We start from the raw sequence: 26,166 nt of genomic DNA on the forward strand, positions 1-26,166 counted from the left end.
ACATATTTTCACAAAGACCTGTAATGGAGAAGGTTATTACCTTTGCCCGAACAGAGTGTGAGTTTTGAATAGACTGATCATTTGATATTCACCATGGAGGACTATCGTATACTCAATGGATATCAGGTAGGCACTACACTATATGCTTCTCAGTGCATGAATAGATTGAAAAGGAAAGCATCTCCTTTGAATGAAAACTATATGGAGGGGAAATAATAGGTACATTTCTGAAATCATTTCTGAATTCTGTTTTTCAGATTGATGTTCTCTCTACTGAGTACTTAGTGTTACTCACTCTCAGGTAAAATGCTTCCTTATACTTTTTCTTTTTCATGTTTGATTTAGCCACCTGGCAACAAATGTTATTTATTCACATCAGGTGTTTATATAACAACCAGATTATGGCAAATAAACATGTTTTAAAATGAGTTGTACATTAACTCTGTTATATCAGCATAATCTTAATCTTATAAAAAAAAAATTCATTGTGGAAAGGTTTGACAAACCAGCAAGGTGACATGTGACAAGAAGCATGCATGTGTTTTCTTTCTGATTTCCTCCGGTGTTCTAAGCCAACATGTCTGTTCTATTAATCATACTGCCTCCATGTAAATGTAATATTTAGCACTGAGTTGTAGCTCACAGGATAGTTGTAGCTGCTTACAAAGAAAACACTTCCTTCAGGTAACTCAGACACCCGGCTGCTGTGTACTGCTTTATGAATCTTTCTGTTTCTTTCTTTTACTTGTGGAAAAAAATGAGTTTGTTAGCCTAGAGGAGGGTCATGATTGAACTTGTGTGTCATCTTACAGCAGGTGTCACATGTGTCTGAGATAAGTTGCCTTTTAGACATAGAAGTCTATGTCATCCTCAGACACACTGGCCTGTGCAATAAACCCATCTTGGGACAGGTTTAGTGTTGATGCGATGCCAAATCACCATGAGTTTGCAACTTTGTGTTACACATGCTCAAGACATTTATTAAAATGAATGCAGTGCTGACATCGTTTCGCCACAGCCTCTATGGTGTTATTTAATGCTTCACATTTATCTGATCCTCTATAGTGTGATTGGGAGTTTTTCTGTGCTGGTAGTTTCCATAGTGAGATGGAGGCATCTTAAAGAACAGGTAAGTCAGGAAATACACATAGTACATACACACATATACAACTTGACTTGAATATATGTATGTATGTGCTTGTGTGTGTGTGTGTGTGTGTGTGTGTGTGTGTGTGTGTGTGTGTGTGTGTGTGTGTGTGTGTGTGTGTGTGTGTATCTGCTTTTCTTAGTGTGTGTTTTCATGTTATTTTAAGTTGTTGTTAATTAATAGGTTATATATAGTTTATATTTTTGATAAGTTGTTGATGTTGGTGTTTTGGTACAGAAGGTTTCAGTTTAGGAAAACATGTTGATTTGTCTTCTTATGCATCTCATATTATTACAGCAAAGCAACATCCTTTCTGTGTATTTGTTTGCAGGTGCACCTCCTGGTGCAGCTCGCCCTAGCAGACCTCCTGGCTGCTCTGATACTGTTGTCCAGCAGTGTCATGAACAAAGTGAACATTGACAACAGTGAAGTCATCTGCCAATACATCCTGCCTCTGTCACTGGTGAGAAACACTTTCACTGTGTTAAAACCTGTTGCCCCTATAAATATATCATTGACAAAATTGTTTCCTGGTGGGGGAAGATGTCACATCTGAAGTTTAATCTTCTTAAACAAGGCAGGGAAGTTGAGGCTTGGGTAAATACATCCACTTAGATTTGGGTACTTCCCAGCTGAAAAACCCTGAAAACTACAGACAGTTTTCAGGGTTTTTCAGGCTCTCAGTATCTAATTACATCACTGCAGGATTTCACTTAGGATTGCAACTGAGGTGCTTTGCTTTGCTTATATTGCATCTATAAAGCAAGGTTCAGCTTTGCAAATGTCTATACATTGTTTCCTCAGACTGAAAGGTGAAGCTGCATGCTGGGAGAGATTTTCTCAAAACACCTCAGTTGGCCCCAAAACCCCAATTTAAACCTCTTCAAACAAACTGCCAGTAGGACGAGGACATTTGTTTTAAGCTAGGCAGCAGTTGAGACCTCTGAATGCTCACGGTGTTAATGAATGACATTTAATTGTGCCCTATATAGTATTTAATGTATGCAAGCACAAATGAGTGTCCCTGGGAAGTCATAACTAATCAGATTAAAGTCATTCTTTCAGTTTCACTATGCATGTTGTCACATTTTGCATTACTGTATATTGTGCAATAATACATTGATGTACTTCACAGTTGCATCTTTGTGTTTGTCCGTTCCATTCCAGACATTTAATTTTATTTCATTTCTGCTGGTGGTGGTTTATGCATGGAAGTCAAAGAACGCAATCCAAGGGTGGAGAGCAGAGGATGAGGGTGGACAGGTGATGCGTCCACTTCATTTGTAGATTATATTTTGTACAAAAACAGTCAGGACTGCAATCATTTATTTCTCCCTATCTGTCTGGTCTACAGACTTGGTGTAGAAGGAGAATAGTCGCAGTACCTGTATATGCCATTGTGTGGTGAGTTTGTTAACAACATGCTATACAAGTCCAAACTTTCCAAACTTTATGGATCTCATCCCTGGTGTCTTTATTTGTCTAATCTTACAGGTTGTTTCCTATTGCAATATATTTATCATATGTGCTCACTTCCATAAAAACGACATCGCTGATTCCATTCACTGACCAAAGGATGGTTCGTAATGATAGCAAATACTGCACTAGGTAAGCACACAAACTTTATTATAAGTCACTGCTTTCAAATAAGTTACAGAAGAAAAATACATCTGTTCCCATGCATTTTTGACCTTTTTGATTTTTTCTCAGTTGTATATTGTTCTTGCATGTCTGGAGGGATTACTGCTCTAAGGATGTGAGTATAGTCTCATGACACTTTTATAAGTACATTTTTATTCTGGAGCATTTCTATTATTATTTTTATTTTACCGGATTTGATTGCTTTATAATTTGTAGTGTTTTATGCTAACATCATTATTTTCTTCTTCCCAGGAGAGAAATCATGACATTTCCATCGGAGTCTTTCTTTTCCTTGTCGTGATAGCAGTGATGTTGTCTTGCTCTGTAAGTCATAAGCAATCACATTATTTTGTCATTCACAGTTTTGTCTTGTGAATTTGCTTTAAACATCCATATGAATATATTTATGATTTATAATTTTAGTAGTATTTTTACATGGGTGTAAAACGAGTGTAATCTGTTTGTTTTTTTCAGGTCATTTACTATAAGGTTGGTAAATGGTATGAAAGAAATGACCAGGAAGGGCTTTTTCCTGTGGAGGGAGATGGACGTTCAAGAAGGAGATTCAAAAGTGTGTTTTCTAATGCAAGAAATATGGTGATAGTCATCTTATTCTGCTGGGCACCAGGTATACACACACACACACACACACACACACACACACACACACACACACACACACACACACACACACACACACACACACACACACACACACACACACACACACACTTCATCAACTTAAAATCAACATCATAATGATTCCTTATGTTTCTTCCTGCTGTAGCCCTCATTCTGCTGTCTACCTTGATGATCTGGACAAACATTGAACAATACAGTCTATTTGGCCTTTATATGATACAGGTAAGTTTCATTAGAACAAGATTTCAAATTAGATAGACAAATCTGATGTCTGAGTTGTATGTTTTAGTATTGCTTTTGTTTATTTTAGGCTGCTAGTGTGTCCCTGCAAGGCTTCCTGAACAGTATGGTTTACGCCTGGAGACGTCCCAACTTCACGGAGGCTGTTCTTGGCGAGAATACACCCCTAGTGACACACAACCGCCTGGCATTCTTTGATGAATCACTAAGGAGCTCGCTTTGATTGTTGACTCTGAGCGCTTTGAGAGACATTGTTGTGCTGCGGGCACAACATATTGTCCTGAGGAAGACTGATCGCATGTCTGCACACTTCAGGACTGTCAATCTAGACAGAAACACAAAATGTTCTCATTTATGGGCTGAAGATGAAAAGAAATAGAACAAAAAGATGAAGAAATCATAGTCATTATATGATATCATATGTTTTAGTATGAATGGGGACAGTTGCAGTAAATAAATTGTAGAATTGTGTTGTATTTACATGTGTTATTAATATAGTTTTTATTAAGATTTAAAATATATTTATATTGTTCAATAAGATGCTTTTCAACCAAGTGTTGTATTATGAAGTTGTTATGCAACAGTCAATACTCTGTAGTTCAGGTTAGTAATTATGAAAAACCTGTTAGGGTTGCATACTCTCCATTTACCGCTCAGAAGCACGTCACCTAAAATAACATGGAGTTCAGTCTGAAAAGCATTTAAGAGGTGGAACAGTAATGCTGAGAGAAGGAACACATTATCTGCGTTGTCATGTCTGTGTGTAACCAGAACTGTCCCTCATAGAATAATGTATGGTTGTGTAACTGAGGTCACACATGAGGCATATCTGTTATATGGTTGTTCACATACACACAATCACGCACACACAATGATCAGTACATTCTCAAGTTTTAAAATCGTAAACGCCATGATCTCAAAGTTTAAACATGTGTTTCTGTGAGTTGAACGTTCTGTTAATGTTTGGCAGGGTGCAGGCCAGCCTCTTGGCGCTTGTATAAGTGATCACCTGACTAACGTCTTCATGTACTGTACTGTATAAGCAACTTGATTTTCACTTTCTTTGCTGAAGGCCACACAGGGGGGTTGACGCATATAATAAAACATAATAACCACCATAAGGGTTATACATAACACAAGACTTGTAAAGATGTAACATTGGCATTGTTGAATCAGACAAGCACAAGTTATAGATATGATGTGTCAGTCCAAAATGTTTTGCCTGTTTAGAAATAAGTATTGTTCCATTGTGCAGAGCTGCGTTTTCTGCATTGTGTTCACTATTAATTAAATTCTGGATTATCAGCTCTTTGTTCATATCTTTTATTGTTTTGGTCATGTGTATTAACATATTAATTCTTGAGCATGACAGGGCTCACACCTACACTGTAGTGACAAGACATGTTGTTCTGTGTGTATGCATAGTTGCTCAATTAATTATCTGCTCAGTGAATATTCTGAATATGATGAATGAACCACACAGATTTGCTGACTAAACTGCGAGACAGTGGCTTAGAAATTACTTTGTGGATTTCTAAATGTGTTCTGTCCTCCAACTCCAAGGTTATCTAAGTACTTTGGTATACTGAACACACTAAACAATAATACATACATTTGAGGGAATTAAAAAAACAAAAAAAACAAAATAAATTGTTGTTCATTTCAGAATATGAACAATTTTCTAATTTTCTGATTCTCATCAACGTCATTATTGGGATACAACATGTTAAACACGGTATATTACAACCAACTGTCTAATGTCTTTGAGCACATGTTCATTTGTGGTCCTATATTATGATGAGAAAAAATGACCAGGAAACTGAACTCTAACTTAAAGGCCTTGCCACACATATCCGTATGACAGAGACGTATGCCGGCGCATACGAAATATCGGCAATAGGTTTATATAAATTAAGGGTAAATTGTGATCGTTTGAAGGACGCAGACGTTACGCCGAACATGCCATACATATGGCCCTGTCACACAGTTCCGTATGGCAGAAACATGCCGGCGTATATGAAAATGAGTCCAAATACGTCCAACTTTTCCACAGCGGTGTTGTAGCTGACGTATACATAACAAATTATTATTATACGTATGTCAAACATTGATAGCTTATCACTTACTTATTTAAAACGTATCAGAGCGTTCCATCTGGTTCACGTCATGCTGATGCTGGAGAACGGCTAGAGTGCTGAACGCTAGCTGTACTGTAGAAACACGTTTAATAAGTTACTCCGTCGTCAGGCATCATCTTAACATAGGGTAGGAATAGGTTATCCACTCGTTATCAATACATTGGCTGTAGGATTCACCGTCAGCCGACGTAGCCTATATCTAACGTTCCTCTAACGTAGTTACGTAGGTATTTACGTAGGTAAATATTCACGTACTATATTTACGTAGGTAAATATTCAACTACGTATTCCTTATTCACGTATGTCTAACGTCACGTAACGTCTGCATATCTTATGAAGCACACGTCGGGTACGTTCGGTAATTTGGAACATGCTCAAAACATCAGCGTTCAACAACTCTTGCTCTTCATCAGACTAAAATATAACATTACTGGCATGTAGCCTACAGTGTTTTCTCTCTATTAGTCAAGTTAACACACAACAGTTATATTCAGTGTCTTCAGCCGAAAACAAAAATGAAACATATGAGGATAGGCTTCTGCTTTTGTGGTTGTATAATCAGATTATAAAACATCATACGTTGACAATATACTTTATATGGGAAGTTCCAACCAGCGTACCTGTGTGACACATTTCTTAGAAGCTCCCTGATTAACACACATACACAAACACACACACACACACACACACCTGCCTCCAGGGAAGGAACACAAGTGAACGCTTGACTGCTGATAGAAACCAAGCGTGACAGCGTATATTTACCAACTGTGACAGCGTGTGGTAAATATGGTTTTCATCTTGAGAGTCTGTGTGTGTGTTGAGCATGGCAAAATGTGCTCTTGGAGACTGTAGCGGAAACTACCACTGGAGCGGTTTTTACTACTTTGCCAGCTGTTTTTATGTCTGCCTGAGGACAGATATTGTCACTGCAATAGCACCACAACTGTGCAACATGCAGTCCCAAAACTTTACAGATGTGTAGTTAAAATCAAAACAAAGGCCATGTTTGAAAAAAGGTGTTGTCTGACCAAGGGTATAGATATAGCAGGGTAGGAAGTGGACCATTGCCCCCCACACTTTGCGCCCCTGGGTCATGGATGGTGTGATTCTGGTCTGTAGTTTAATACCTGGTGTTAAAACTGAATCTATATCAAAGGCAAGATGAGACTTTTCCTTAACCAATGGTGCATAAATGTAGATTTAATACAGGTAATAAGAGATTAAACAAAAACTGATAACATATTTCAACAAAATCTATTTGCTTTACATAGAAGCGTATCTAAATAATAATAATAAAAAAAAATTGAAAACAAGAACAATATACAGCATTACCATCTGTCTTCACTTTTACACTGATCACAAATACAATAGATAGACTCCCTGTTCAAGCAGAGTCGGCAACACACAGAGAGCTGCTCTCCAACAGAACCCGTGTTTCCCAACATCAATGAGGCAAGTGAAAAAGTCAAGTATGGCTTCTTTATAATCATTATTGACATAAAGAAAGTAAATGTGAGACACATCTGCTGTGTGGTGTGAAATGTGTCCCCTCTTCTGCAAATTCAGAATTCTGCCCCCAAATTGTGGCACTGATTGAAACGTTGTTGCTGCAGTATTTACTGTGCCAACCTTGTCTTATTCTTTTCAGAAGTCCATGGACAATGATCTTTGTTGGGCCATTTCATAGTTCCCTCTTCGGCTTCCTGCTCTGCGTACATACACATCATACCTTCCATCTTCCTCCTCCTCTTCCTCCTCTTCCATCACTCTATCTTGCCGCCCCGGCACTCTTTCCCCCATACCATGATGGCCCTGCATTCGGGCTGGTTTCATACTAGGCCAGCTCTTCTTCCGCAAACTGCTGTTCAAGTCCCGAAAGGAAGGTAAGGCCCTTTGGAAGTCCTCTCTTAAAGGGGGAAGCTCCATGGATCCCTGACCTATGCCATGTGTACCTTGACTGCCTTTAATGGAGTTGACAGAAACCTGAGAGCCACAGTGGTGTTCGTGAATGCAGCGTGAGCCTGATGAGGATCTCCTGAGCGCCTGCAGGGACTGGAGTTCCTCTGATAACTCCCCAAGGTCCTCAGACATCTCCTAAAAGGATAATGTTGTTACGTAAAAATAAAAAGACCATTTACAGCTAATAATGTATCAAAGTAATGGAACTAACCTTGTCTCTGAGAGTAAAGAGTTCATAATGTGGAGGGTCAAACACTTCCTGGAAGTCGCCCTGCTGGAACAGGTTATTCTTACGTACCAAGACCTTCAAATTATGATTAAACACACTTGATAAATCACCTATTTCTACATCAATATTTTGTGGCATGATATTAATGACATCATTGTGACTATCACCTTCTTTCGTGGCTGTTTGACTTGCACCAGGATGGAGATGATGAGGAGCAGTAGCACCACTCCCGTAGAAACACAGATTACTGTCCCATGAGTCTTTGTGATATGGTGAAAAATACTCTTGCTCTTTTTCTCTGGATGATGGATATGACGACAGCGACAAAGAGAGATAAAATATGAGATATGTTTAGAAGCACAGAGAGTACATCAATCTGTAAAGTACTTGCTGCCATCCCCACCAGGACAGTCTGCATCTTTGGTTGCCAGGAACAATTCAGAGCCTTCACTAAAAGCCTGTTTCACTGATAAACAGCCATTCCAATCAATGCAGGTGCATAAAAGTCAATAAACAGCCATAAGGGTTTTAAGCAGGTCTTTTAGCTAGAAAGGCTCTAAAGATGATGAGATCATTCTTTTCCTACCTAGAGGACATTTTGAAGGACATACATATTACATAAAGGACTTGCCTGGAACATTTGAGAAAAAGAAGAGAGAGGGGCTGGCTTGAGTGTGTATATTGTAGAATTATGGCAATAGATCCCCGAGATGCCTCAATGTGACACAACACAGCCTGACATTACATTACGTAATGCAACACAACTCATTGTAATACAGCACAGCACAGCACAGCACAGCACAGCACAGCACAGCACAGCACAGCACAGCACAGCACAGCAGACTTTTCTAAGAAATAATTACACAGTGCTTTGGCACAAGTGGAGTACCTTTGCAGTTGCCTTCATCCCAGGGAAAGACACAGTTTTGTATGCCGTTGCACACCAGAGAAGTGTTGACGCACATGTTACTGTGGCAAAAGAATGCACTGCCTAAACAGGGTGCTAAAAGACAAACACGTGTATCAGTATGTGACGCAAACAGGATGACGAAGCAACCAACGGCATCAACAGTGAGACAAAAAGATTGTCATTCTTTGCCAAAGGTGTGTAACAGGGATCCCATTTAATAAAGTGCTTAATGAATTACAAAAAAATACATTGAAACACAGCGTTCTTAATTGATTATACTATAACTGAATACATTTTCTACAAGTGCGACCAAGACAACTTTGCACGTTACATCTGCAATCCCACAATGTGCTTGCCCTGTCAGCTGCAGAAACTAAACAAAAGGGATAATGGTTAACATGTAAAATGACAAAGGTTAAGAATAATCTCAAGTAGAAACTCACGGTCTGCAAAAGAAGTGAACAGCATCCGGAAACGGCTGAGACGGCTTGTCTCATCAGCCCACATCCTCACTACTCCAACACCGGTGTCCAACATGATGTCATTAGCTACTGTACTACAAAACTTGGCCTGCAAGAAACCACACACCATTTTCTTCTATAGTTTTGGATGTGTAGTCTCATTGAGGCCATGGTCTGTAAAACAGTTGCTACATACTTATGATTCAAATATTATAATTAGAAAGGAGCATGTATGACGAGGAAAGAAATATAAACCCTGTTTTGTAGTAGAAGGAGAGAACAACTGACAGTATTATGCAATATAATGTGCAACAAATAAAGTACATCATATGCAGGGGCTTTCATTTTACAGGCTGGAGTAACATATTGTATATTACGCATATTATAAAATAAATTACCTTTAGGTCCTCAATGGCATTACTGCCATCATAAACAGCCACAAAGTTCTTCTTACATTCGTTTGAGTTTTCCATCTGGTATTCCAAGAATCGCAGATAAATCTGGAAGCAATGAGGAGTGATGATCTGTACATTTGTTCATTTTTCATGCAGTTGAGTATATTATTCTTTGATAGACGGAGGCATATTTGAAGGCATCGCTGCATTAAAGGATTAAATATAAATCATTTGGAGCCAGCTTTACTGTATGTGTACTTATGTAGACGGTTGAATGATAATGCGTATGTTTGCTTTATACTTCATGTGCACATACAGTTTGTTGGTATTCTGGATGTACTGTCAGGGAATGTTTGATAATAAAAGATGTTAAGTACATTTATCTAGGATTGATATTGTGCTAAAAGTCATGATTAGGATGAAGGACATGGAGCAAACACATGGACAAAACTCTAGATGTGGAGGAGATGAGCTATGCAGATTAATTTTGTGTCCAATGAATCACTTCGCAATTAAGCATTTCCCTAAATCTCTCCTCAACTCTCAACACCATACTTTCCCTTATATGAGCATTCAGTTATCACCAATATGGATAAGGTAGGAAATGAAGCTGTTGTGCATTAGATAACTGGCAAAAATGTAAAACTTTAACATGTCACATGTCACCATACCCTGTTGTTTGTTGGTGCTCGTATAGTCCAGATGCAGTCCACTGCCTGGTCTGGAGTCACTTTATATTCCTCATCTACCTGACTGGAACGAATCAGGCCATCAGCCCCAGACAGCTCAAACTGACAATCTGACCCACGGACAAGAAAAAGGGGATTAGGGGTGAGGGTGAAAGGAAGCTGCCATGACTTTGCATCACATATTACTCTAAAGATGTACTACTGTAGTTATTTGAGTAGGTTGAGCTGTGTTGTTGAGCTACCTGGTATGGGGTTCAAAAGTCCTCCCACATGCAGATGAAATTCAGGATCTTTGGAGGGAAATCGTAGAGACAGATAGTGAGATATCACAAATAAGTACAGATATTTGGTGAGCAGACCGGGCGAACATTCAATAAGTATTAGGATGGTGCAGTGTGATCATTGCCATGCAGGGATAAACAAACCACCCCGCTGTGTTTCAATCACCTGCAGTAAAGGTGTACTGGACCTGAAAACCAGTCCCCTCCAGCTCTTCATCACTGAAGAAGCGGATCCACATGAAGCGTCCACTAGAGAGGACGAGTCCGGGACTGGCTGAGCCACAGAAGCGATTGATGATTGGCGAGAAGCTGAAGGGACCGTCCCTCACCTCGATGTGGTCGAAACGACACTCAAATGACCCTTCGATGTAGAAGGTCTGATCAAACAGTAGCTCTATCCTCTGGCGGGGAAGAGCTGGAAGCAGAGTGGTGTGTCACATCTACTGCCACAGAGGTGATCCAGGGATATAATAATACCAGAGAATGCAGTGCAGCGAAAAAACATTCTCTTCAAATTTTTACCCAAGAATTATTGGAGGTCAGACTGTTTTGTGGGCTTCGGGAGCAATTATAGGGAAACTGTTGCACAAAATGACAACAAAGTTTGATGCATTCTTTGGTGTTCAAGATAATGAGGAGTGAAAAAGGTTATTGCCTGCAAGCTTGTTTGTACTTTAACGACAAGAGGGACAACTTAAGCATTGATCATGTGTTGTCAGTGTTCAAACACACTTTAAAAGAGAAAGTGTGTTTGATCCTATAACTGAAAATGTAAACATGTTCGACCAAATTATGATGAGAAAATGTCATTGTCAAAAAAGGGCAATAACAAGAACAGATCATTACTAATACACTATTTATTTCATTCTTCGGATTGCCTTTAATTTCCATCAGAGGAATCTGACCTAATTTAATATAAACATTTTCACAGCAGTGAAATAATCAGGCTTAAGTGCATTCCAGTTACCTTCCAGTACGTACAGGCACTCCTTGTTGGCTGGGTATGTTTTCGGGTAGTTTGGGGAGCTGAAGGTGCCACCTTCTGTGTTTCTTAGCCAGTTTCCACAGTGATGAGAACGCAGCGGCCATTGGGAGGGTCTAACCCCTTTTGATCCTGCACCTCCATCTATATACAGTATGACAGCTAAGAGACATGCTGATATGTAATGTTGGAACAATTATTTGTGCAGTTAATGATACAAATTGAAGACAATTAACACCCGGCAGGCAATTGTAATGTTGTCCCTCTATCAAAGGAGTGCACTGAATGTTTCCATTACCTTTAGTCTTTTGTGCCAGAGCAAATCCCTCCTCAATGAGCAGGAGAAATATCCACACTGCAAAATAAGCCAACGGTGTGAGGAAGAGTACAATCAAGAAATAAAGGAAATAGAGAGAGCTTAGCAGGATTTGAGTGTCACTTGAATGCACTTGTTGTCTCAGTGCACTGAATCCCTGAATGTATATAACAGGTCAGACGAGGGCAGTTCAAAAGCTTGACAGAGAGAGGATAAGAACATGTTGCATCCACCATCTGCTTGCTTAACTCTTGGGACAGTGAGAGTAGGAGCTGTTGATGCTGTTTGCCATGATACTGTGCAAAGTATCTAAATAAAAAGGTCTCTGTCATGAAGTCATATCTCATGCCACATTTGTATCCATTACATAAAATATGATCTAAATATCTAGCCCCAAGGGCACCAGGCCACTTACCACAATTTAGCTTTGAGTGGCGTGTTGACATGTTGCTGTGAACGTCCAATCATAGACTTCAAAGCACAAAGCAGCAGTTATCATATAAGCTGAAGACACGATATTTTGTTTGTTATATGTAGTTGGGAGGGTTTATGACCTAGGAGTGGACCAGTTTGAAACATTTTCCTAAACATTATTAAAATCTGCATCTGCTTGCCTTCTGCTCGTTTGTAAACTGTTCACATGGGTCTCTAAATGCTTTATTACATTTTACCATGAAATATGTTAAAACTTATTTTAAAAATGGTAATTATATATATACACACACACACATATATATTTGTGTGTGTGTGTGTGTGTGTGTGTGTGTGTGTGTGTGTGTGTGTGTGTGTGTGTGTGTGTGTGTGTGTGTGTGTATGCAACAGGGAAAAGAGATATCCCTTCTTTTTATTTTTTTCTTCCAAAATGTGTCTTCACCCCCGTTGTACACCAGTAAAGCAGAGTGCATAGAGAGCAAGTGGGGAGCTGTCACTTCAGAACCATGAAGCTACACCAGAGAACATTTCAACACAAAGGGATTAGTTTGGTGTTTACCTGTCTTTCAAAATGTCTCCGGGATGTAAAAATCCCCTAAACGTAATTTTTTATATAGCCTTATTGCGATGTAATTATTTTGTGCACAACATGCGGATTGCACCTGAAACCACAAGTCTGTGAACAACATACACAAACATGTCAAGAGTCTGCCAAGAAAATGACATCTCGAAAAGATTATCAAAGATTAGAAACTCTTGCCTCTCTTGCATTCCTCACCCTCTCTCGCAGACACAGAAATAAATAATTAAACGCCCTAAATCATGCAAATATGGATTATCCCACTCACCTACATGCATCCTCTCAGCTGAAGTCCGTTTTCTGGAGATTGATTTCAAACCTGACGTATATCTCTCACATCCCTCCGTCAATGGTACGGATTAGCGCATGTTAACTACTGATCTACAGAATCCAACCTTCACCTTTTCATCGTAATCCCTTTGGTCAAAATGAGAGAAGTTTATCTGGCAAAACACATCTGATGAACTTCTGACTCATCATCAGTCTTCTTTTACAGAACAAAGTCAGGTGGGTTTCCAGCGCAAGGACGCAGTTACTGCAGAGCTCAAGTCTGTATCAGTCTGAGACTTGTCCTCTCAAACACACGGATGATGTGTTTGCAGCTGCTCGCGGTTTTAAGATTGGGCTCAGTTGGCGCGAGAACGGGGAAGAGCTGCTTGCGCATGTGCATCATCATACAGGAGTATTAAGTAATATGATAATCCTCTCATAGCTTGTTCGTCATAATGATGATTTACATGAGGAAGTTACATTTAAAAAAATAATAATTAGCTGATACAGGGCAAGTGTCCAAAAGGCAGACACATGCACGCGCGTGCACACACACACACACACACACACACACACACAATGGTGCCAAAAAGCTCACCAATCGAAAATCAGTCACACATTGCAATCGCTTCGCATTTCTATGCAGAGCAGAGAGCAGGGCACATTCCCTGTAGTCTATTCTCATTTTTCTCACATACATGCCTAATGCCTAAAAAAGCTGGCAACAGCTGCAGAAAGAAAGAAAAGGTTGGTGGGATGGAGGTTTTTCTTTGATCTGTTGCCTTTTAACAGCATTGCCTGTCACCAGGTCCTCTGGCAGATTTGTGCCTCTTTAGCTGATTGTAACTGCTTTAAATTAGCTACTTTGCTCACATATATAGGCAATGTCACTCTCACTTGACAGATGCCTGGGTGCAAATGAGGGCTATATTGTGATATACTCCTATCCTTGCCTTTCACACTCACACTTAGATGGTCATAGCATCAACACTACAGTTTTTGTAGTTTCCTCCGAACAAAATGGCATTTATCAGATAAGAAGCATTGGCCAAAGTACAACCTTAAACAGAGGGAATTTTAACTCCCCATATTCACATCCTTTACTTGTATAAATTGCACTTTTAAAGTAAGACTACAGTATGTCACTTTTGTTGAACAGTGGCCAGTTGCTAGAAACAACCAATTAAAGGACAATGGTAAATGGTAAAACATTGTGTTTTACCACTTTCCTTTTTGATAGAGCTTATAGTTAGGGCTGGCTCAGGTTTGCCCTGGATCAGCCCCTAGTTATGCTGCTATAGGCTTAGAAGGCCGGGGGACACCTCCCTGCTCTCTTCCTTCTCTTCCTCTCTCCTCCCCTCCCTCTCTTCTTCTCCCTCTCTATCTGTATGCATTTATGTAAATGTATCTTACTAACTCATCATCCGGGGCATCATGCCCGGAGTTTCTGTGTCTCATGTGGAATCGTGGCTGCGCCTGCTGACCTGGTCCTGCTGGACACCGGGAAGCCTTTTTGACATTTTCCTGGATTCATCCATAATTTCTCTTTTTTTTTTTCAACACAACATAATTTCTGTCAAATGTTGTATTTGTAGTATGTTGTTTATCCTGTACACACGACATCTATTGCACGTCTGTCCGTCCTGGGAGAGGGATCCCTCCTCAGTTGCTCTCCCTGAGGTTTCTTCCATTTTTCCCCCTTTAATTATGGGGTTTCTTTTAGGAAGTTTTTCCTTGTGCGATGCGAGGGTCTAAGGACAGAGGGTGTCGTAACCTGTACAGTCTGTAAAGCACACTGAGACAAATGTATAATTTGTGATATTGGGCTATACAAATAAATTTGATTTGATTTGATTTGTGTAACAGTAGCACAAGTAGAAAAGCATAGGGTGGAGCTCATTTTAACTACGATAGTACATTTGGGCAGTTTAGTTTATCATTTGTCATGAACTGATCCTATGTAAAAGCTTAGTCTGTAAACTAACTCTTGACTACTGTCATCAGATATGTGTATTGGGTTTAAAAGTACAATATTTCAATCTAAAATGTAGTGAAGTGAAAGTATAAAGTACAACTACCTAAAAATCTAAGCGAGTGATTCAGTATATGTACTTAGTTACATTCCACCACTGCTGACCAGCGACTCACACAAGCAGCAGATGTGATGAGATTAGATTTCCTTTCAATGTGTGTCATTTATGTTGAAAAAGTCTAACATATGTGTTATTTTATCAAAATGATCTAATTTCCTTCCTTGAATTTCTGTTTCTTACAAAAAACTTGCAAGATAAATAAAAGTCAGATAGAACAACAACAGCAGCCACCAAACTAACAAAGCACGAAGTGACACATCCTTTTCAAAGTCTCCAAGGGCATCATTATTCAGTCAGGTGGGGCCAATTTTTCTTCTGCGGTAACAATCTTGGGGTGAATTAATTCGGCAGGAGATGAACACGCTCACCCACAGAATATATGCACGATCATAAAGTTGCATCATCTAGACCTGCACTTAAAGATGATGCTATTCCCTTGTGGTTGATTATAAAGAGAAAGTGTTGCCGGAGAAGCCTGAATCATTTATTTTCCCTGGGTTTGTTTGGTTTAGAAGGACCGCCTCATCCTGAGCTGTATGACATTTGAACTGCAGCGAGTCTTTGACAATCCTCTAAGAATGCCAGCTGTTACAGATGTCGACTGTTGTCGGCTGTCTGTCTGTCACTCACCCAGTCACCCTTAAACACACACATGAAAACAGCCAAACTGATACACTTTTGTTTACTGCACATCAAATCTGCAAAAAAAAATCTGCATCCGTTGCCATGGCAACCCTGCTGTCATCTTGCCTGAGGAAATCAAGGACGTAGAAAGCAAACGGTTTTAAAGGGTTCGACAGAGATGGGGATCAAAATGGAACAAAAACTAAATCTGTCTACTGTTCTGCTGCTGCTACTGAAGGGAAGGCTTTAGGTTAAAGTGAATGAAAGCCAATTAAAATACTGTTTGTTGTTTGAATGTTTGTGAGTAGCTGTAATGTTGGGAAAGCGTTTGTATTACTGAGGTGTCCTTGAGGTCACTGCAACCAAGTCATTTTGCTGAATAACAAGCTGTAAAACAAGCCTTCAATGCGCTGCTTGTGTGCTAAGAACTATTCAACAAGCGGATGAAAAAGAGTCCTCTATGATAAGAAGGCAATGTTCCCAAAGACACTAATTGGCCTATTTCTACATAACATCTACAGAATGAAAGAAGATGTTGGCATTACTATTTTGTGAATGAAAACTATCATGATTTATTTGGCAGAAGATTTAATCTAATCACATCTGATCTTGATCAAAAGCTCTGGAACAGCTAAACATGAACCTTGTAGTGAGATTATTTAGGCAACATTCAAAAGGTATGGTATTTCTTCTTGTTGACATATGGAACGTTTGCATGCATAAATGTAACCATGATTTTAGAGTGTTTTTTGCCCTTGTAGCAATAGTAAAAATGTATGGTGACTGGCATGATTGCACCAAATTAAAGCTTATAACCAAGAACAACTGCACAGTGGAACATCCTCTCAATGCCAATCCCCAATCACTTAATCCTCAAAAGCCCTAACATTTCTCTAACATTTGAAGATTAGACTCATGAATTACGTTTAAGAAAATAAATCAACTGTAATGTGAAGATAATCAGACATCTGTTTGTAATGTCACAGCCTCTTTGGCAACCACCAAAAGGAATTCAGAGACAGAAAAGTGGAACTAAAGGAGGATAATTAATCCCAAACTGTTCAGGATTGTAATTAGCATTTTGATTGGAGTCTAAACCAGGCAAGTGATTGCTCTTATTAGCGTGTGCTTAAGCAGGAAATTAACATCTTTAATTTGGTCGAGTCTACAGTTGAGTGAGCCAGGTGACACTGCCAGGAGAAATCAACTTTCACTCTCTCAACTCTCTATTTTTCTTGTTATTAAAGAACATGTGCGTCTCTGCATTAGTGCATGTGCGTGCCTCTTGTATCGAAAATAACTGAAAATGTCAGAAAAAAACACAAAAAGCTTTCAAGGAGAAGGGTCATCTTTGAGGTCGGGGATTACACAGCAGGGCATTTCATGCAGTTCAACAGCAACATGGAACAATAGGGTTTCGAGGTCCCGGGGGCTTTTTCCCAGCACATTACTTCATGAGTAATACACTCTCTGGTTGTGCTTTAAATCCATTTCAGTTTTGCCAGCTTGATCTGCTTGGTGCAGTAAAACAAAACAGATTGACAAATTTAGAAGAAAAGCACTTTTATCAGCTTCCGAGGAAAAGTCATTAAAATATCATGAGGCTGTGATTGGCAGGAAGTCCCTGTGGATTTGGCCTTTTACTGTTGATGAGCACAGTAGCCTGCAAGTCCCGAATTTAACAGGGTGGAACAAATGACTGTGTTACTTCTCATTTATCATCACTAAACATTATTGATTTGTGTTTTTGTTTTAGCGCAATATATTTGATTTGATTTACATTTGATGTTACAACTGTAGATTATGTCACAACTAATCACCTTCATGCACAGCCCACTGTGTTAAATCCTACATTTAGCTGACGAGACAAACACGGGTTATCTAGCGGAGCAATAAGAGCCTTTCCTCCACATTTGCACATTTCCTTTTTTCTTTTATTGGTGCCAAAGACAGTTCATCAAAAACATTATCTACAAATAATTTTGACTTGAAATTTAATCATCCACATAGATGATTCCTTACATAATATTCAGCTTAAAGTTTCAAACCAGACTATCCCTGGAGCCCCAGTCACTGAGAGTTGACACAAACATCATTTTCCTGGAAAGATTTAGACATATGCGATATCTTAGAGCAGAAGGAGCTGATGCTAAACTCCATTCTTATCTCTGGTCCATATGACAACAGATTAGATGGAGGAAGACAGGAAATAAAAATGACCTGATTAAAAAAAAACTACAATATAAGCAATCAAAACACACAACCCAATCCAAAATCCATTGTAAAAAAATTAAACTTTGGTTCACGATTAAATATTTCAGATTTCTATCTCCATATTTCACTTTCACCCCAATCCTGTGCCTTTGGTAAATGTGTGTTTCTTCTTCTAATCAGTTTATGCTCCGCTCCTGCTCCCAAGAGCGCTGCATCTCTTCTGTAGGATTACAAATGCATTGTATGTGATGTCTGCCTGATATCTTCTAAGACCAATTCATCAGAGACATATGCAACCACAAGAAAACAACCACACAAACACAAACACATGCACACGCCAGTTGTTTAGGTGCAATGCTCACTGGTAAGACCTTGTTTACCTGTTGGCTCAGCAGACTCAAGTATGCAAGACCTCCTAATTATTAGGTCAAATACAATAGATGATCTTCACCAAGCCAACAGCGTAGTTCCTGTTAATATTTAAAAAATAGAAACGGCCCAAAAATAAACCTGACATACTGAATAAACGTAGGGGGGTTATTGAAAGCAGCAAAACAATAGAGCAGAATAAAAAGTTACAATGTACATCAACAAAATATACAACAAACAGGCCAAGGACATCAACATAGGGGTTATGGTATAAGTGATAATTGATTAAAAGGTATTAGTTGTTGCAGATTGTTCCACTTGTGTGGAAAATAGTATTTAAAAGACCGTCTCGCAATCTTTGTATTATTATGATGATTTGCTCTATAGTAAAATACATGTAAGATACCCAGGTAGTTTGCCAAGAAGTGCTGTGTAAATAAATAAAATGTAGGGCTGTTCTCTTCTCACTGCCAACAACGGCCACCCAACTTTCTCATACAATAAACAATGATGCATTCTAAAGCCATCCCCAGTTATCGATTGAAGAGTGGAACAATGGACTGCATCGACGGGTTTGAGCGTAGATGTTGCCATAGTGTATAACAGATAAAAAGGTTGCCTCAACAATTTGCTTTCTACAATGATTAGTATTACATGCGTTATTTCTATAAAAGAAAATTGCAGTTTTGCTTTTAGGGACATAGTCAGTTCATTAATATGTTTTTTGAAGCACAACTTGTCATCAAGCCAAAAAACTATGTGTTTATAAGAGGATATAAGAGTCCCGAGTAGTAATACTCAATTCAGCTGTTAGTCAGTTTTATAGAGAACAGCATGAATGTTATGAGTTTAACAGTAATAGCAGTTAACATTAAAAAAATATCTATTAAAGTTTGCTGTACAGCACAGAATTCAAAGTGGAAGTGTTGATCCTTGATGAATTGTACTGTTTATAACATTTACATCTATTTCATTTATTAAAAACTGTGAATAAAAGTAGTCCTAGAATAGAACCCTGTGGCACTCCTTTGTTAACACTCATAAAGCCACCACAACAGATCATTTGCAATCTGATTACATGATTTACCTCCAATACAATATATTCTAGTCGATTCATAAGCATTTGAAGATTGACAGTATCGAAGAACATGGATAAATCAATTAAAAAAGGTGCACCATCCTGTTTGTCATCTGATGCACAAGCAACATAAGTCAAGACTTTTGATGCTGCTATCCCAGTACTATGCCTCGGGCTAAAACCTGATTGATACAATTTTAAATGGATTGTTCTGATAAAAAATCTTCTCACTTGATCGTTTACCAGTTTCTCTAACACTTTAGCTAGACATGATAATATGGAAATTGATCTATAATTATTTAGCATATTGGACTGACACCCTTTATGCAAAGGTGCATGTGGGCTGTCTTCCAAAGGTCAGGGATGCTTTCTGTTAAAATATATAAGTTAAACATGCATAATGTAAGCGAGCACAAGACCATGTCCAAGTCATGAGATAGAAACTTTAGGTACAGCAAACTCTAAACCATGTGTCAAATGGGAGCTCAAACTCAGACATTTGACGTTGTAGTGTGTTCTTCCTGTGTTGCTACACAAGAAAGAAAGGTTTTATTTAAATTTACACCGAAGTATATGGAATTAGAGGTGTGCACACACATGCACTAATATGATCCTGTTAACATAATGAGACAGACCTGATAAAGTATCACGTCTGTACAAACAGATAACATCATCCTCTTCGTGACCAGTGGAATATCGTCATTCAATTTAAAGATTCTGCTTTTCCTAAAACCTTGCTCTCTTATGCCATATGGCCAATCACAACAAGCGTTTCTGGGACAGATGGCCAATAGCAATGACCTTTACTCAAAGCAGGGTTAAGCTTAAGAAGACAACTAGAAGATTAGTCTCACCAATTAGGGCCCTCAGAGTAGGAATAATGTGAAGAGGAGGCTGTGGAAAACAAGAAAAGATATAGAACTCTCCTCATCTAGTCGTTTATGATCAACTCAACTTGTGTTTTCTACACAACAGCTTCTCATCAAACACAAATCTGCAGTACATGCTCTATTTCAAATGTATACAAAATGTAATTATGGATCAGGGTTGGCTGCAATTCTAAATATTAGAAGAAATGACTCATTACAATATTCAGCATCAACATCCAACCAATGTAACCACAAAATCACAGCGCTGCAGCTCGTGTGTCAAGTTCTGCAAACATGTTGGCCATGTTCGACCCACAAATACAGCAGTGACAAGCTTTTCTCCATCAGCAAGTAGAAATCTTCTTAGCGCGGCCTGATCTGTGGATGTGGCAGCAAGCCTGAAGGAAGATGAGTTCAATGCCACTTTAGGTTCTGCAAATACTTTTTAATGTTAAAATCAGTTTTCATGATTCATTTCATTATTTTAACAATGATGGAAATGAGTTAATGATGATGAGTTATAAATTCTTCCTATTATTTACAAATGATTGTTGTCGTTAAAAAGAGCTACTAGGGTTGCAAGAGAAATGCCTATGACCCTTTTTTTTAACTGAAAATCAGTTCATTCTGCTCTAATAATTATCCATTTGAGCTTGTTAGATTTTTGTGTTTTCCAATAGTGTTACATAAAAAAAGAAATGTTTGTCATTATGTTATATGAATGACAAAGTGCCTCTGTTGACTGTTGTGAATAACAATAACATGGTGGGAGATCTTTCATTTGGTACCAGTTCAACCCTCTGATTCCTTATTGTTCCTAAAAAGCGCTAAACTTGAGAGCTTTAGGGAAACAGTGTGCGTGCATCTGGCTGTGAACATTCTCCTTGCATTGAGGTTTCCCCCCCTCCCTTTTCCTCCCTTTTTAATTTAGTGAAATATACAAAGCTGGTCTTTGCAATCAAGGCCTAAGCACTTTGGAAGGGGCTTTAGAGACATGATTAAAAGGCAGCTTTAAAACAAAGTGACAGAAAGTGAGAGTCTGATACAAGGTTGTTTGGAACATCAGAGATTGAAAGAGGTTGATGAAAAGGACAGAGAGAAGAGAAAAGAGGGAAAAGTAGAAAAAAATGTGTCATGCAACTAGACACGCTTGGATTATCTGTGGGATAAAAAGGCACACAGAGTTAGAAGCCATCGGGCTTCAGTCTGCACATACCCAGGATGCATTTAAAAAATAAGTCATAAAACAATTATTATTATTGAAAATGGGATTCAAATAATACAGAAAGTGTTGATGATGAAACTAATTTAACTGTATTTTCTTAAGGAAGTGTTGATTTATGTTACTGGCAAGAAACTCAATATGCCAACACATATGCTATGTGAGGGAGAAGCAATAAACACCAAAATTATCTTACAGAAGAATACTGAAAACAACCACAAGTAACAGCAACTGTGGATGAGCTGAGACAGACAGGATGAGATATGTGAATTTGGATCAGACTTTGCAACACAGTTTTAATTACACAGCACACTACTGTAACCCTGATTAATTCTAACTGTATAGTGCGTGTGTGTGTGTGTGTGTGTGTGTGTGTGTGTGTGTGTGTGTGTGTGTGTGTGTGTGTGTGTGTGTGTGTGTTTATGTAAGTATGCTGGTACATCTGTAGGAGAAGGAGATAAATTAAGATAGAGAGCGACAGAGAGAGATTTAGAAAGCACTTTTCAGCACTATAACATCACTATAAATGATTACGGTCATTTCAAAATCAACTAAAGTACATTCAATAAGAACACAAGGGTCATTAGCAGTCATGTGAATATAACAGGAATTCTGACACATGCCACTATCACAGTATAATAATTCAAACCAAACTCACCACAATGAAATATCTTTAATAACGTTTCTATGAGCCTACCAATTTTTGGGTACATGTTCAGGAGTAGCCTATTCACATTGTATGTGTAATAATAATAATAATAATAATAATAATAATAATAATAATAATAATAATAATAATAATAATAATCCTTATTTGTATAGCACCTTTCATACAAGAATTGCAGTCCAAAGTGCTTCACAGCAAAAACATAGTAAAAGATTAGACAGAGCATTTACATTACAATAATCACAGTGTTGATGTAAATGAGTGTGAAGTACCATTATAAAAATAGCAGAATTAAAATAGTATAAAATATCAGAAATAAAATAGTATAAAATAGCAGATAAAATAGCAGAATTAAAATAGTATAAAATATCAGAATTAAAATAGTATAAAATATCAGAAATAAAATAGTATAAAATAGCAGATAAAATATCAGAAATAAAATAGTATAAAATAGCAGATAAAATATCAGAAATAAAATAGTATAAAATAGCAGATAAAATAGCAGAATTAAAATAGTATAAAATAGCAGATAAAATATCAGAATTAAAATAGTATAAAATATCAGAATTAAAATTGTATAAAATAGCAGAATTAAAAAAGTATAAAATATCAGATAAAATAGCAGAATTAAAATAGTATAAAATAGCAGAAATAAAATAGTATAAAATAGCATAATTAAAAAAGTATAAAATAACATTGGAAATCATGCCTAGTTTTCCTATCTGTGCCGTACTTAACGACCCTACTGCCGGGAAATCACATTCATTACACCATTCTTGCAAATGTTTTAAACTATCAGAGCCATATTTTGAAAGCATGAGATCAACAATGCGCCCCTGTGGCCTTTCATCTGGTTTACTCCCTTCGGTTGAAGCCAGTTTTTCTCCAATACACATTTATCAGAGAAACTTCCTCTTTTTCCCGTGGTAAAACAGTCTATTTGATCTCAGGTTTTTCAAAAATACACACACCTTTACCTTTACACATTCAATGTTAAACCAGGTATAGCAAAAATTAAGGAAATTATTTAAATTTGTTTAAAGTATAGAGTAGCAGCATTAAAAAAAAATAATAATAATAATAATAATTCATCATTAAAAGGCGATGATAAAAATATATAAAATATCACCATTACAAGGCTAGAGATATAAAATATCACCATTAAAAGGCTAAAGTAAAGAGATATGTTTTTAGCTTACTTTTGAAGATATTGAGCGAGCTTGCCTCCCTAATGTCTGCAGGTAAAGTGTAGCTTTGGTGCATAATTGAAAAAGGCTGCATGTATACAACTTACTCCTCTATATTTAAGAAGAAAATATTTTGACATCATTATATTTATTTGAGTGCTTCAGTGTTTTCAGACTTGCATACTAAACATAGAATCAATTAATTAAATGCGATGCATTGTTATAGGCTAGACGTCTAAACAGTAGGAACAGCAATGTTTTAATGCCTCCCAATGGAAATAATGCAAAAATAGAATTTAATTAATTAAAATCAATGATTTAAAGTAAAATCATATTTTGGATGTAGTGCGGTGTGTTTTGAATATTCTTGTTTTGCATTAAGACGCGTGTCCGCTAAGTGGCGCTAATGACTCAGTGCGGTCACATGACTTTAACAAACTGCAACCCCCATTTTCTGTTTTCTGTCGCTTAGTCACCTCAGTAACATTTGCACTGATGTTCAAATCATGTAGTTTAAAATAAAAAAACCAACATGTCAGAAAGGCACCGGGCGCTGCCGCCATGGATGACAAAGAAGCAAGAGAAAGGGATAAAGAAGGAGCCCCTGAAGAGCAGGAGAAAACGGAAAACTGCACGGTAATTGACGTAAAATAACAAGACAAAAGCCTCGGTTTTATGCTTTAGTTAGAGGCCCTTAAGTAAGTTTAATTAACAAATATGCAATGATGCGTTTCCAGGGATGTTTTCTACTGTATGAACGAGAAAGAGTTGGTAGAGGCAGCTGTTTCATATCTTACCAAGTCCAACGGTGCCTGCGACGACGTGGCTCTCCCGACTGACCAAAAGGTGGCGCTGTTTCTCTTTCTTTAACGTTTGAAATGCCATAGACATAAACTATTAGGCATGTGTCTGAAAAATGCTCTAAAAGACCCAGTTATTGATAAACTTTGTACATGAGTGGAATATAAAAATGAAAATAAACCAGTATTGTTAAACAATCAAAAATGTAAATCAAATGCATCATATATGTGAAAATATATGTGGATCATAGTACAGGCTTTTTACTTTTAAAGTATGCAAAACATATTAGTCCACTTAGTAGTTTAACTGCATGTATCCCCAGTCTGTGTCTCTCGGATTACTTACAAAAAACCCAGTTTAAAATGTATCACACCATTTACTGTAGAGGATGGAAGATGTAAGCTTTTTCCTGAAGCATTGTGTAAAACGTGATCGATTTACCCCCCTCCCAACACAGGTCGAAGGCAAGGCAGTAGACACCACTGTGAAAAGTAGGGAGAACCCTGCTACTTCAAAGACGATAGCAAAGCTGGGGACTTTAGAGGAGGATTCCTCAGACTGCGGCGATGCCCCGGAGTCGACAGACAGAGTTTCAGAAACAGACTTGGACATGACAGAGGTGGAAACGGTGCCGTACACTAAGAGCCCGCAGCATCATGGACCTGAGGGTCAGAGGTCAGGACCAGTACAGGATCACGGTGGTCTTGTGAATGTTGGACTACAGACTGAGGAAAAACAGAAGCACTCACAGATACCGGCAGAGGAGGAGGAGGAAGATGCCTTTCGGCTTGTGCGAGAAATCTTTTTCACCTAATGATGAACTTTTTTTAAAACTAGATTTGCAAAAAAAGGAACACCTACAGAAAGCTTGCCCCAGAAAACCAGAACAGTTTTGATGTTGAGATAACTAATAGAGCAGATGCTTTGATATTGAATGTAAAACTGAAAGCAGCTGTGGTAGTGTTACAGTATCACCACAGTGGTTAGAGAGAGATGCGTTTCCATGAGCAAACCACTGAATACTTGACACTGGGTTTCTACTAATTTACTGAGCACTACACTGTAGCTTTTTGTATGAAGCAAACAACAAGATCATTTTGTCAGCGAATAGGCTCCAGATTTTTTACACAGACTATACAGTATACTGTTATATTTGAATGGTAATTTATGTTCACTTGATACTTTTGTTTTTTCCACTTTAATAAATGAAATTAAAAGTAGCAGTTTTGTTTTTCCCCCTGAATAAGCCCTGTCAAAGAATCTGTGTCAGTGCTGACTCTTTTAGTTTACTACCTTTTTACAACGATTTTTTTCCATGCAGCTATCCATCAGCTGTGAATATCGGAGAAATTAGATCATATTTTTTTTTTAGATACTTGGCTGCGGCTTTCACAAACCAGTTTGTCTAGAATTCACAAAGACACTGCTCCAGCACGCAAAGGCAATTACAGTGTGCTCCAGTATACTTAACAAAAGAAGGTTAACAGGTTTAAGCAGAAACTCTGTCATAACACACTTTGTTTCAGCAATGCCTTAAAGCAGGGGTGGGGAACCTCCGGCCCCCGGGCCGCATACGGCCTGCGAGACCATTTGATCCGGTCCTTGAGGTAATTCATAAACGCACGCAAAAAAATCCACTAGAAAAAACGCAGCGTGGCGAGTGTAAAAAAGAGAAAGGTGGATGCGGCATCTTCCAGGAGAAATGGACGAACGATTATTTCTTTGTGGAA

General features: G+C 38.2%; 3 protein-coding genes across 3 annotated transcripts; 2 read left to right on the forward strand and 1 right to left on the reverse strand.

The window, feature by feature from the left end:
* The first annotated feature begins 93 nt into the window (after window positions 1-93).
* On the forward strand, window positions 94-3,893 carry LOC115009382 (transmembrane protein 116). Its single transcript, XM_029433337.1, has 12 exons — window positions 94-126; window positions 258-301; window positions 1,066-1,129; window positions 1,479-1,610; window positions 2,315-2,410; window positions 2,502-2,551; window positions 2,642-2,755; window positions 2,858-2,903; window positions 3,041-3,112; window positions 3,263-3,416; window positions 3,576-3,652; window positions 3,741-3,893. Exons 1-12 carry the CDS (start codon window positions 94-96, stop codon window positions 3,891-3,893), a joined length of 1,035 nt encoding a protein of 344 aa, XP_029289197.1.
* A 3,105-nt stretch (window positions 3,894-6,998) lies between these two features.
* Window positions 6,999-13,456, reverse strand: neto2b (neuropilin (NRP) and tolloid (TLL)-like 2b). Its single transcript, XM_029434102.1, has 12 exons — window positions 13,311-13,456; window positions 12,013-12,069; window positions 11,700-11,858; window positions 10,899-11,147; window positions 10,694-10,741; window positions 10,434-10,561; window positions 9,766-9,867; window positions 9,350-9,476; window positions 8,886-8,999; window positions 8,164-8,294; window positions 7,979-8,071; window positions 6,999-7,902 (listed from the first exon to the last, which is right to left on the reverse strand). The coding sequence occupies exons 1-12, from the start codon at window positions 13,318-13,320 to the stop codon at window positions 7,453-7,455; spliced, it is 1,668 nt and encodes a 555-aa protein (XP_029289962.1). The 5' UTR covers window positions 13,321-13,456; the 3' UTR covers window positions 6,999-7,452.
* A 10,589-nt stretch (window positions 13,457-24,045) lies between these two features.
* LOC115009925 (cell cycle regulator of non-homologous end joining) lies at window positions 24,046-25,656 on the forward strand. The gene is made up of 3 exons (XM_029434246.1): window positions 24,046-24,271; window positions 24,373-24,481; window positions 24,894-25,656. The coding sequence occupies exons 1-3, from the start codon at window positions 24,168-24,170 to the stop codon at window positions 25,248-25,250; spliced, it is 570 nt and encodes a 189-aa protein (XP_029290106.1). The 5' UTR covers window positions 24,046-24,167; the 3' UTR covers window positions 25,251-25,656.
* Window positions 25,657-26,166: the final 510 nt, after the last annotated feature.

The sequence above is a fragment of the Cottoperca gobio genome, chromosome 6 (genome assembly GCF_900634415.1).
Source record: "Cottoperca gobio chromosome 6, fCotGob3.1, whole genome shotgun sequence".
Taxonomy (NCBI): domain Eukaryota; kingdom Metazoa; phylum Chordata; class Actinopteri; order Perciformes; family Bovichtidae; genus Cottoperca; species Cottoperca gobio.